At 35.8% G+C, this 12,416-nt stretch overlaps 1 protein-coding gene across 4 annotated transcripts in view; it reads right to left on the bottom strand.

Moving 5' to 3' along the window:
* Positions 1-1,045: 1,045 nt before the first annotated feature.
* Positions 1,046-12,416, bottom strand: part of ZNF148 (zinc finger protein 148) — a 41,899-nt gene continuing 30,528 nt past the window's right edge. For all 4 annotated transcript variants that reach the window (XM_042040649.1, XM_042040651.1, XM_042040652.1 and 1 more), the window contains 2 exons: positions 10,480-10,598; positions 1,046-10,138 (listed from right to left, as the gene is read on the bottom strand). In XM_042040649.1, the coding sequence (XP_041896583.1) occupies positions 8,549-10,138; positions 10,480-10,598 (1,709 nt within the window). In that variant the 3' untranslated portion in view covers positions 1,046-8,548. The remainder of the gene's footprint in view (positions 10,139-10,479; positions 10,599-12,416) is intronic.

Genomic DNA, 12,416 nt, shown 5'->3' with positions numbered 1-12,416 from the left:
ATCCAGCCAGCTGAGCCAACCTCCTCAGCAGGGTGCAGGCTAAGGCCAGATGAGAAGCTCCTCTCACGCAGCCACCACTGCCCCGAGGAGGTTCCCCGAGGTGGCTGGTGGATGCCCAGGTAGTGGCCCTGCTGCACCCACCGGGTGAGGGGCTGGTGACATCCCAGACCCACCAGCTCTTCCTGCCACGCTCATCTGATCACAGCTCCAGTCTTCACATCCTGCTTCACTAAGTTTTTTTCTCTTTAAAAGGTATTGTGCCACTTTTAACACCTTCTTACATAAAACTTGTTCTTACATGAAGTAAAATCACCAGAGCCAAGCATTTCACAAAAGTCAAGTATTTACCAGGAGGGACCCTACCAAAAGATTCAGGGAAACATTATGCCTTATACACATGAACAAATAAAAGGCAAGAAAACTGAATTATCAGTAATTAATGCTACAGGGCATATTTCTGGTTTTGTAGGTGCATAAATGCTACGATCCTCAGTATTTTTTTTTTAAATATTTACTTTAACAATAGAAAAATCTATGTAACAAATACTCCATATACTACACGCTACAAAACGATGCAGTGCACACATGGCATACTGTTATCCAACACACTTGAAATCTTGAGTAATCACGTTCACCTTCCTTACAACTGAGATTAAAACAAAGTTCTGATTCTCATTTATGTGAGGAGCTGCTGGCACTGAACAAATTCACTCCAGCACAAACAAAAATCACAAAAGGAAAGCTGGTCTAACACTAGGTGTTTCTATTAAAGTGATTCCAGTGCAATCTTCTCAGACAACCAGATTAAAGTTAAGGTCAGATTTTCTGTTTTCTATAATCAAAGCAAGCAAGGAGATCCAAAGGAGAAGAAAACCCAAATGAGTTGTGTGTGTTTCAAATAAAATATTGAAATATTTCATTTAATTGTTGAAAAGTATCCACTTCAGTTCTTGCACAATATGTATCTTTACATGCCTTCATCTGTCTCATTAAGAAAGCAGATTTTGTTTGAAATTATCTAACATGAAAAATACTGCTAAGTCTATTCATAAAACAGTATTCTATATTTTTATTTTTCAAACAGCAAGTGACCACATTTAAAATGCATCATTTGCAAATATAAATTATCAAACTATTAGTTTAATTAAAAATAAAGCAAAAACATAACTTCCCTTAGTATCACAATACATAGAAGGGTATTATAAACCCAAAAAGACTAAGTTAACCATAAGAAAACAATAACGTCAAAAGTGATGAAACTCATTAAGTCACTTAATGAATAAATCAGTCCTAAGAATACAATACCATTCACCATGATTATGTAAAAAAAGAGCAAACTTTCATTGTATTATACAGATAAAACAATCCAATCCTTCATGCCACATTTTGTAAACCATGATATAAATTACACTCACAGTCAAATGAACAGGAAGAGTAACTCCCAAAATATTTTAAGTTGCTTTTAGGGCAGAAATAAAGGCAGAAATAGAATCATTTAAAATATATCAAGTTTAACCAAAAAAATTTCATTTGGTCAAGCCTGCTATCCAAATAGTTTTGTTCCCTGCAAAACTATTTTTGTCTTTTTTTGAATTATGAAATTTAAATGTTTCTTTTACATATTAAATGTAAGTCATGTGTTGAGCTACATTAAATCCTTTTATACTTTTATCATTTTGGCCTTGAGACCCAAACATCTTCCACGGACCTACACACACACACACACACACACACACTCACTCTCTCCTTGGTATCAGGAAATTCCTCATTTCACAGGAATAATGAAAGACTCACATACTGATTTCTGTCAGAAACGTAAGGAATATGCAAATTCATACTTTCCAGGTTCCCATAAAACCATCTCTCACCTTTATATACAAACTTCAACTGATGGAATTCAGGTTACGGCCTTTTGTCTGATAATAAAGGGACGGAATAGATGTTGTAGGATAAAGAAATACTGTATAATGATTGAAATAAACCTATTATCCTAAATTATCTATACAAATTCTCTTTTTTTTTATTAACTGAAATACAAAGAAGGCATACTGACTTCAGGAGAATAGCACTATATGAGAAATTCACTGTAACAGTGTTTCACTATATATCATCAGGTTTTTCATAACACAATTTCTTCTGTACACTAGATTTTGTACTAATTTCTCTGCCTTCAAATCCATTACATTTTCTGATCCAATTCAGCACTACATAGTATGCCTTCAAAATAAAAGGAAGTCACTTGCTTTATTGAATACCAAGTTCCCTTCCAGACAGTATTAAAGAAAGACAAGACTACACAGACAAAGTCCAGTATAATTCATTTCTGACAATGAAAATTTCAACCCCTCATACTGTTGCAAAATTCCTCCTACTGAAATGTCTACAATAATAATAATTATAATAATAATTATAATAATAAAAAGCATACATTACATATAAAAGATACCAGTGTACTAAAAGTGACAGAAGTGGACTAGCAAATCCTTCAAAGCACATATTATATAAATGACTAGCATTTAAAAACATTTCTTTTTCTATAAAATGTAGGTCATATACATTTATAAATTGGGGGAGAGGTTCTAAAGCAGTGATGACTGTTCAAATAGATATGCTGCTCTGTACAGTCTAATACCTATTCAATTCAAACTATAAGTTTGACATCTAGTTTATCAGAATAAACCCATCTCATCATCTCATAGCTCATAATTTGAAAAATATGCAACACAAAGGAAGAGGTGACTCAAAAGTTCACTGTTTATCTGCATATGAAATAAGAAGAGAACTACTCCTTTCTATGGGTGGCCCAAGTCTCATCAGTTCAATATCCGGACTTAAAGACTCCAAATTTATGTAGAGGAACTGGCAGGAATCAGCACAGAAGCAGAATAGTATCTCTGATCCTTTAGAGACACAGCTATTCAACCTTAGCAGTCTTCCTCCTCTCGCAGAAGTGCAGCCAAGCCATTCATTTCTCACTCAAAGTGGATGAAGCCATAGATCTAAAGACTGTCCTCTCTGTGACTGAAATTGTGCTCTGTAAACAATGTTATATATTCCAGCAGGAGGACATCTGAATTTATTTATTAAAAAAATGATTAAGAATATTCATTAACTCAAACAAGGCTATTAACTCCCAAAGGTATTTTTGGAACTTATCCTTATGCTACTTGTCAAGTTAGCACTGTCATGTATTATTGCTTACAAACAGTACATCATCATATGCTTTCTAACAGAGCAGTACTGTGATCAGTTCATATTTACAGGCTTTTCTGTTTGTTTTTAAACAAGCTATAAAAACATTACATACTTTACAGACAATACAAATACTCAAGTCAAACAAATGGAATGCATAACAATAAGAAACGTCATAAAGGAAGACTGACGTAAGTCCTTGATTGTCAAGACACATTTATATTTATATATAAACTCTAGCTGTGCAGAATCAAAGATTCAATCATAGGTACATCCTTATTTGATAAATCATATTTACAGCATGATATTGCATAAAAAAATAAAATAATGTTGTTTACACAATATTACCTTTCCATCCATTGGATTAAGGAAAGCAAGAAACAACTCTTAGAAATGTCTGCTTGCCTCAGTTTGTGTTTCCTACCAAAAGATGTAATTTTAAAAAGGAAACAGAAGGTTTTATATGTTGAGTAGAGCAAAAGCGACTATAAATTTATTTCCCTGACACAATGCAAATTGAACAGAAGTTTAAATTTCAAATTAAAGACATGTCTTTTCATTAGCAGTAATACTTTCTTAGTGCTTGTCCTTTGCAAAGTTGAGTTTCAGCTAAATGCATTACATGCCTAACATAAACATGCATTACCGTAAGTCCAATGAACTTTCAAAGTTACAAGGCTTCATTTTAGTAAAACAGTTAACTCTAGGAAACTGTAAAATTATTCATTTGCTTCAGTACCAACCATGTAATTTGAAAGTTCACATGTGTACTGGTACCGACTGTATTAACATATTTCTGCCTGTTAACATTTCCAAACGGATTCCCAGGACTATGAGGATTTTCCCTGCGATTCGTAATGGTATTAAAACAAGCAAAGAAAGAAGAATGAAAATCAAAGCTCTCAAAGCCAAGAAAATTTAGTTAGCAAATATACATACATAATGTAATCCAATGCTGCAAAATTCAGAGTGAATTCATCCAAATATTCTGGTTCATTTCAAATAGCTACTACATATGATACGAATACTACAAAAATATTCTGATCAAGCATGGAATATAACGTATCTGTTCAGGTGGAAAGTTTCATAGTAGAACATGAATACTTCGGAATAAATTCCAAAAGTTACAGTAGAACCCAAATAATTCGCAGCAATGCCTTAAAAACCCTTTACAAATTACAATTTTGAAAACAGTGAAGAAGCAGGCAACAAAAGCAAGGATGTCACATCACAAAATGTACTTTGTTCATTTATTTTGACAACTGCAATTTAGTTTGCAATACTCCTTCTACCTCCCAGTATACTAATATAGATGCTGTAGTATACTTGGGTGAAGTAGTACAGTATTATTGTGTGAGACCTTGCTACAGTACTTTTAGACCATTGCAGAGAGGTGGGAAGGGACCATGAGGGATGTAGAAACCTGTCAGATGCTCTGTTTAGAGGTCAGCGAATTAGCAAGATTTTACTGTACTTCTCAATTAACAATGAAAAGCTCCCATCATCCAAAAAAACCTGACAAGTACAATATAAAAATAATACAAGTGTTATTTCACATGAATACTTTCTTGTCCTATTTTCTTCTTGAAACACAATTTTCCTAAAGACAACACTAGGAGACACAAGATCATAAACATGGTTCTTTTATCATCCAATTTAAATTGTTTATGTTGTTATTCGTAAACCAACATACAGTAATACACATGGTTAATCCTTCTCCCCAAAACTTGTCATTTATGATTAATTCATTCTCAAATCAAATGAAGAAAATGTAAATGCCTATTAGTATACCATTACAAGCTGATTCCTTCATTGTCTGTAATATTAATGGTAAAACATATCAAAAGATTCATGCTAAAAGGGACACTGTCAAGTAATTTAGGACCAAAATATGGCCTATTAATAAGTGCATGTATATATATATATATGTATTGTGTATATATATATAGAGAGAGAGAGAGAGAGAGAGCTTGGTAATAAATGTCATCAATTTCCTCTTTTTCAAAATTATCATTGCTCTATCACTAGTAGATATCCCCAAAAATTCCACCTTACACACACACACACATCCGGTGCTTGCATGACCTTTCGGTAAGAATGCCTGCTGTTAGCTCAGGGGAATCTCCAGCTCACCCCAGCCTTATGCTGACAGCACAAGAACAGAACAGACAACCAAAGCTGCTTTTTTCCAGACATACACAGAAAACTAACAAAAATGACCAGATCAACATGAAGAGTGTGCATCTGCAGCAGATTAAAAGTAGCAAAACGTGAGCAGTGAAAAAGGTTATTAAATAATGCCATTATTAAACAAGCAAGAGCTTTTTACAGAGTTAAACCTCCCAGAACTACATAAACACTTATTCCAGAATAAAAGGGGATGTAGTCAGGAAATCACAGCAGTATATTTGGCTAACTCCTCCAGTGCAGAAAGCTTCAAGCATCAGCAGATCAACTACTCACACCACTGCTTTAATTGTCCACGTGGAAGAACCCTACAAGACAGTCCCTGTGGCTTAGACGGGACTTCACAGCCTGTCCTAAGGCACAGAGTGCAGCTGGAATGGCTCAGCAGCAGGCTAGGGAATGAGCTGTGATGTAAGGAATAGCAGTTCCTCTGGCAATCCCCATTTGGCTGTGGGGAAGAGCAAGTTCCTTCACTCTGTACAGCAGCCTGCTCCTTCACACACCCTCGGAGTGATTCCCAAGCGTGACGATAGCATGGGAGAGTCACTCCCTCTGAGTCCTCATTCACATTCTCACACCAGAGTGTCAATGCAGTAACTTTTTTTAAATAAAGCTGAGTCAGTCCCCTTAGGGAGAAGGAGGCTTCATTCCTCTTACCTCCCTATGGGGCCACAGCAGTGCAGTAACACAGTAATAACCCAGCCTTTTTTTTTTTCCTTTTGTTCCTTGCTATATTTAACAAATAGTACAATTAACCGCCATCTCCTTGCAACTTCAGGGCATAGGAACAAAAGTGCCAACATAGTATTATTCAGGCACCACAAGCTAGGATGTCATGGAAATGAAACACTGAAAACAAAGTATGCCTTCCAAGAGGTGGTTTCCTGGGATATAGGGACCGTTTATGTTATTTCTGTGCAACACAAAATGGAAAGTCAAAAAACCAAACTGACCATAAAGGAAGAAAAACAGAGAGACCGTGAATCAGTTTAAAAATATTCTTTCAAAGAAATTTCTTTACATGTATCATTAATAATCCATAAGGAATTTACTTTTCTCCCTTGATGCCCACTCTTTTTAAGTCACGGCCAAATATTCAGACAAAATTACTCTTAAGTCATAGCATGCTGAAATGCCTTACTGTATTACACACAGGGTCAAAAAATCAAAAGAGCCTACTTTCTTATACAAAAGTATTAAGAAATTAGTTTATATAAACTGTATTCTTGCCAATAGAAGAAGCAGGCTAGGGATAATAAATGCCCTTTCTCCCTCAACTGTACCAAGTGAAGTTAGTGCTGTAGTAGTGCTACCGTAAGGGAAAAGACAAAGTGGGATCAGTTTCCTGGTAATGAAAATTCAGGAAAATATTGCTACCGCTTTGGTAAGAGGTGGGAACTGTTCTAGGTCCTGCTCAAGTCCTTTCTTAAAAGACAGGATATATTTTAGCCCCTTGAAAAGCAGCCTTTTCTCCTACCTGATGGCTTTGTCTGAGAGATACCAGCTGGCAACAGTGCTGTAAAAGCATGGATGCAATCCTATTTAAACAACCACTATATACACACCTACCTCTATGTGTGTGTGTGTGTGTGTGTGTGTGTTTTTCCCTGGTTAATCAGCCTACATGAGGCCTAAACTGCCTTGAACTACCAGACAGTGTCCCTTTAGGGAAGGTGCAATAGAATGAACATACAGTTCAAAAATCTGAAACTTGTTAACTTAAACTACACAATAGTTAGGCTACTCAAATCTTACCACCTTAAAAATGCACACAGAACTACTTATCGTACCATACTGTATACTTCAAGACAAAGTACTATTCAAAAAAACATATTTGTGGTACAGGGATAAACTTTGCAGTTTATTTATACTGTGAAATGCAAAGAAAACTTCTGATCACTCTCCTAGGCTGCAAAAAGAAATCCCATTCACTAGTATCATTCACCAGTTTGGGTTGGTAAAATTGTAGTGACTTTCACTAAGCAAATACTAAAAAATAGGGAATTTGAATGCCCACTTCTTCAGCTTTCAGGGATACTTCAATAAATTTAATAATTGGGTATTTTTAGCTTCCGTAAAAACTGTTTTATTCTCTGTCTAGAATTTTGACAATTCCAATCTCAAGTATATTGAAAAGAATTACTGGAACTGCTGTATGAGATGAAAATGATGCAACTGTATCAAACCTAAAAATCTAAAAATGGTTTTATTTTTTGATAAATCAAAAACTATAAAGTTGGCTAAGTGCTCTATGTTAATCGTTATGAGGATGTAGGGTAAAGTACAATTAAGCTTTTAAATCTTGGAATACACAGTTTGTGTAAGCATTTTGCAACTGGGAATGTTGTCTACACAGTATTTTAACTAAAACTTCAAAATCTTGGTTTCTGCATATGAAAAAGTCATTAAAAAGTTACATCTAGATTCAGCTGTACAAAGAAATACACATTACTTCAGGAATGAAGTAAAGGCTTTAGCAGTTAGGCATTTTGCTTAAAAAAGTGTTTGAAGTATTTTAAATTAATTAGACTTTTAAATAGTAGAGTTAGTCTATCAGAATTCACTTTCTTTCCCTCCAAACACAACTCAAGGTAATGCAAAGCAGAAATAAAGGGCACATGGTCTAAAATCATTTTTGAGAGACTGAAGATTTTTCTAGAAAATGCTTTCTTTTAAAGTCGTGTTTGACTTCTGAAACTTACTTGTTTGTTCTGTGTGTTTAGTACACGTTGATTCCCTGCTGAAGAGCAATGACTATGCTGACAAGCTTAGAAATGACAATGTGAATAGTATCAGACAATAAACTGTCCTCCCAAAGCATACAAGGAAACCAGCAAGGAAACAATCATGGGGGAAAGTCTTACCTGGGGATTTTGTTTATTTTAAAATTTCATAGAAGGTAAAATATTTTCTGGATTCAAACAAGTGAATAATAAACTGCCTTTGATAGGGGCACCAACATCAGGCAGTTCAATGACTGATGGCTAACCAAAAAATTTAAAAAAAAAAAGAAAAAAGAAAAAAAGAAGCAGTTACTGGTCTTGCTAATATCAGCTTACTTTTGTTTTAACATAGCGCTCTTAAAAGCTGTACAGAACTCCATCTTATACAGAGCAACCCCCTTTTGACAAATGTGTTCTAAAGTGCCGGTATTATTTACAAAGATTTCTTAGCCAAAAGTCTGGCCCGTTGTGGCATCAGGTGAAGAAGTCATCCCAGCTCTGCTATCATTTACATTCACCAAGGGAAATTCTGGGAAATCAGCACTTGTCCCTGGTCCCCGAAGGTTCACCTGTCCATTGGCAGTGCTAAACTGAGATGATATTCCAGCTCTTGCCCCATGGTACTGAGCTCTAAAGGGCTGCTCAAAGGAGCTAATTTGATATGCTTGATGAACAGACTGTGCCTCTGCTTTCTTCTGAGAAGTTACTTGATCCAAGAAGTCCTGTGTAGAGGAGGAGGAAGAATGATTTGCCTCATCACCTGAAAAGGGAAAAGGGTGCTGAGAATCACCAACCATTAGTCCAAAGTGAGACTTGTCTGGAGTTGTTCTTAATGGAGAGTTCATTCCCGACCGAAAGCTATTGACGGGTATAGATGTATAGACCTTCTCCATGGAAGGAAATGCTGGCTGGGTTGTAAGAGTCTGGTTATCAGTCACAAAATTAAGGCTCGGGTTGTTCAAATAGGCATCATTTTGGCTAGTTCTGTCCAAAGCTTGTTGTAAAAACTTTGAATATTCTTGTAACATACTAGCTTTATCTGATGAGGAAGCTTGAGAGCTTGTTCCAACCGTCTCAGATTGGGTCACCTCAGATACTTCAGAGGAGTTGATGGATATACTGGAGGTCACTTCCGTGTCAGCCACACTGAAAGAGATCTCATGCTGTCCATTAGCCTTGTGTGAATAATGATCTAACAGAGTTTGCAGTACCTCATCTGGAATGACATTTTTGTCATGGTTACCTTTAATTTCAACATTCAGTGCCTGTGTGTCTAGTATTGAGGCTGTAGCAGTTTCATCAATGACACTGGCCACAGCTGCCTGTGTTACTGAAGGCTGAGATGCTATGGTACTTACATTCAAGGCATATTCTCGACTGTTGTTACTAGCTGCTTGTAGATACCTCTTTTTCTTTAAAAACTGCATTGCATCATCATAATTAGTGCTGCTGTGTACAGGTTTACTGGGCCCTTCCTGTAATGTGTCAACTTGATCAATGTCAGCATTACCCTCAGAGTCCAGTAAACTTTGCTTATCCACAAGATCAAAGGCATACTTTGAAACCTTGCTGTCTTCATACGTAGATAAAGGTGAAATGGTTTGACTTTGCTCAAGTGGCTGCTTTAGACTCCTCTTGTTGACCTTTTTGAGAACGAGCTTCGGTGGGTGTATTTCTCCAGAATTTGCTTCCTCTAAGTGCGATCCACCGACCGAAGAATGTGGCATCTCAACAGCATATTCTGCTACCATATATTCATCTTTTACTTTAGTACTGGAAGAGTACAAAGGCAAATAGTCATTTTTGTCCTTCTTGTGTTCTGATTTATCTGTACCTTCCTTATCCCCAGATTTTGTTTTCTCTGTTTTCTGCCTTTTCTTCTTTGGCAAGGAGCTGTCTTTCAGAGGCGTAGAGAAACCAGAATCTTCCTCCGATGGCAAAAAGCCAACTTTGGTGGCACTTCTGTTGGGTTTCTTCTCGCGGTTCTCATGGCACATACGTTTGTGTTTCAGCACTCGATCGGTCCTGGAGAAATACTGGAAAAGATGATGGTGGTGATTATTATTATTATTATTATGCAAAAAAATAAATATATTAGCAGAAAGAAAAGAAAGCTTTCATTCTAATGAACTTACTTGATGATTCACCCACTTTACCAATTTCTAATGAAGTGTCAAACAATACCATACAGCCAATAAAATCAAGCACAGCCAGCTGTGACTCTGCTCTGCCTGTGCACCAAGATAGCCCATCTTAACAGAAAAACCATTCATTATAGATTTATTTGTATAAAATGGAGAAAGCCCCATCTGCAATACTGGGGAATTGACTGGTGTTTTGGTTTTCAACCACAAAAGATTTCACCAAGTCTTCTTACCTGCAAACAATATTCACACTGGTAAGGCTTCTCTCCACTGTGAGTTCTTTTGTGCCTTTCCATGTGATACTTCTGAATAAACCTCATACCACATTCATCACAACGAAATGGCTTTTCACCTGATAAAAAACACACAGCAATATTAATCTAAAAGAATAAATCAACGTTTTTCCATAAAATTACCAGGTCAAATACTACATTCTCTATTAGAAGCAGTAAGAGGATTTAGTCTATTGCTATTGAAAAACAACACAGGGCTTGCTTACATCACTATTTTTTCAATACTCAGCTGTTGATGCCTCAAATTACTTTAAGCTTTTATGCTATAAAAACCCCCCACCTTTAAAACTAAATCCTTACTCCTCTTTCTAATGGAGGTGCAGGTATGTCTTACACATAACAAATTAAGAACTGCAAAGATGGTCTTCCTAAATTGTTGCTACAGTATGCATTTTTTAGGGCAGATGACTGTATAAAAATACCTCAATCCTCTCACCAACTCATTAACACAAACCCATCCCTTCTAGGAGAGAATTAATGCATTTCCAAATTTCAAATATAACATTTTGGAGGGTGCTTTCTATTTTTCCATGTTTTTTCCCTTATTTGCATGTAGAATTGAGATAACCGCTTTGAAAAAGTCCTACTATTTTGGTTGAAATCCAAATTAATTTATTTTTTTAAAAACTGATTTAAAAATATTTTTTAAATTAAGCCAAAAACAAGAACCCTCTGTAGCGAACTGGCGTTTGCATACTTACAGGTTTCTCATTTTGGTTGTTTTGTTTGCTTGTTTTGGGTTTTGGTTTTTTTCTTTACTTCCACAAAATACTTGTTCAGACAATATGCACTGCCCTGAATTCATCTTCAGTTCTGCCCTTATTTTTCCTAACAAAGAAACCCTGTAACAATCCCTTCTGAGCAGGGAGTAACCCTATTTTTATTTCTTTTAACTTCTGCCTTACATCTTCCCTCTGATATTTTTTTCTAGGTTTCTCTGACAAAACCTAAAAATTCCAAGTGCATTGAAAAGTTAGTTTTGCTTTTATAGAAGTTCACTATTATTTACTAGGACTCACCCTGAACAACAGTGATCTCTCCTCTTAGTATTTACTGTGAAATCATTTAGACTGATATAGAGGTCAGGGATTGCCTTGGCAGCATCTGTCAAGACTCTCTTTGTTCTGGATACTGCACTGCATTGATTTTTGGGATATAAACCATTTATGTCTTGTTTCCAGAAATATGCAGACTATTGCTATTTTCTGAGGCAGTTTTATTTTTACTAATTATGTTATGAACTATTAAATTACCAACAATTAATTTTTAAAATTTAAAACTTTCAATTAATAGATTTTATTATTTAAAATGTTGTCAGAATGTGTATTTTCCATTTAGAATAGAGAAATTTATCCACATCCTTCTGCAAATGGGAATACAGTACCTTAAAATAAGGTTCCAGTATTTATAGAAACTAGAATGGAAAATATCTGTATCGCCCACACATGTGCTCCTAGTCAGATCATTAATGCCCAGAGTTCCAACTTCCTTAATTCCAAGCAATTTCTAAATCCCTCTCTTTGTAAGCCTATGTCCTATTTCCAATTATTAATTCTTACCTCTCCATGTGGCTTCTCAGCCAATCCTTTTCTTGGATGAAATTATTCCAATTTATTCTCTCCTAAATCAAATTATCTCCTCTCCTCAGATCTCTCAGCTTCCCTCAGTTCTTTTTCTACAGGCTCACAACCTCAGCATCCTACCTCTTCTTTCACTTGAGTTAGAGAACTTCACCATTTCTTGCTTATTAATAAGCACCATAAAATTTTGCTTTTTTATCAACATCCCCTGTAACTCCTAACACCTATCATACCATTCTCTCTCATACTGCCTATAAGCAAATCCTCCTCTCTGGCCTATTTCTTAACTTTCAAACT

Source organism: Corvus kubaryi, unplaced genomic scaffold (assembly GCF_017639235.1).
Source record: "Corvus kubaryi isolate FWS band 111438036 unplaced genomic scaffold, C.kubaryi_AGA036_p1.0 37396, whole genome shotgun sequence".
NCBI lineage: Eukaryota > Metazoa > Chordata > Aves > Passeriformes > Corvidae > Corvus > Corvus kubaryi.
This window is presented reverse-complemented; position numbering and strand designations above follow the sequence as displayed.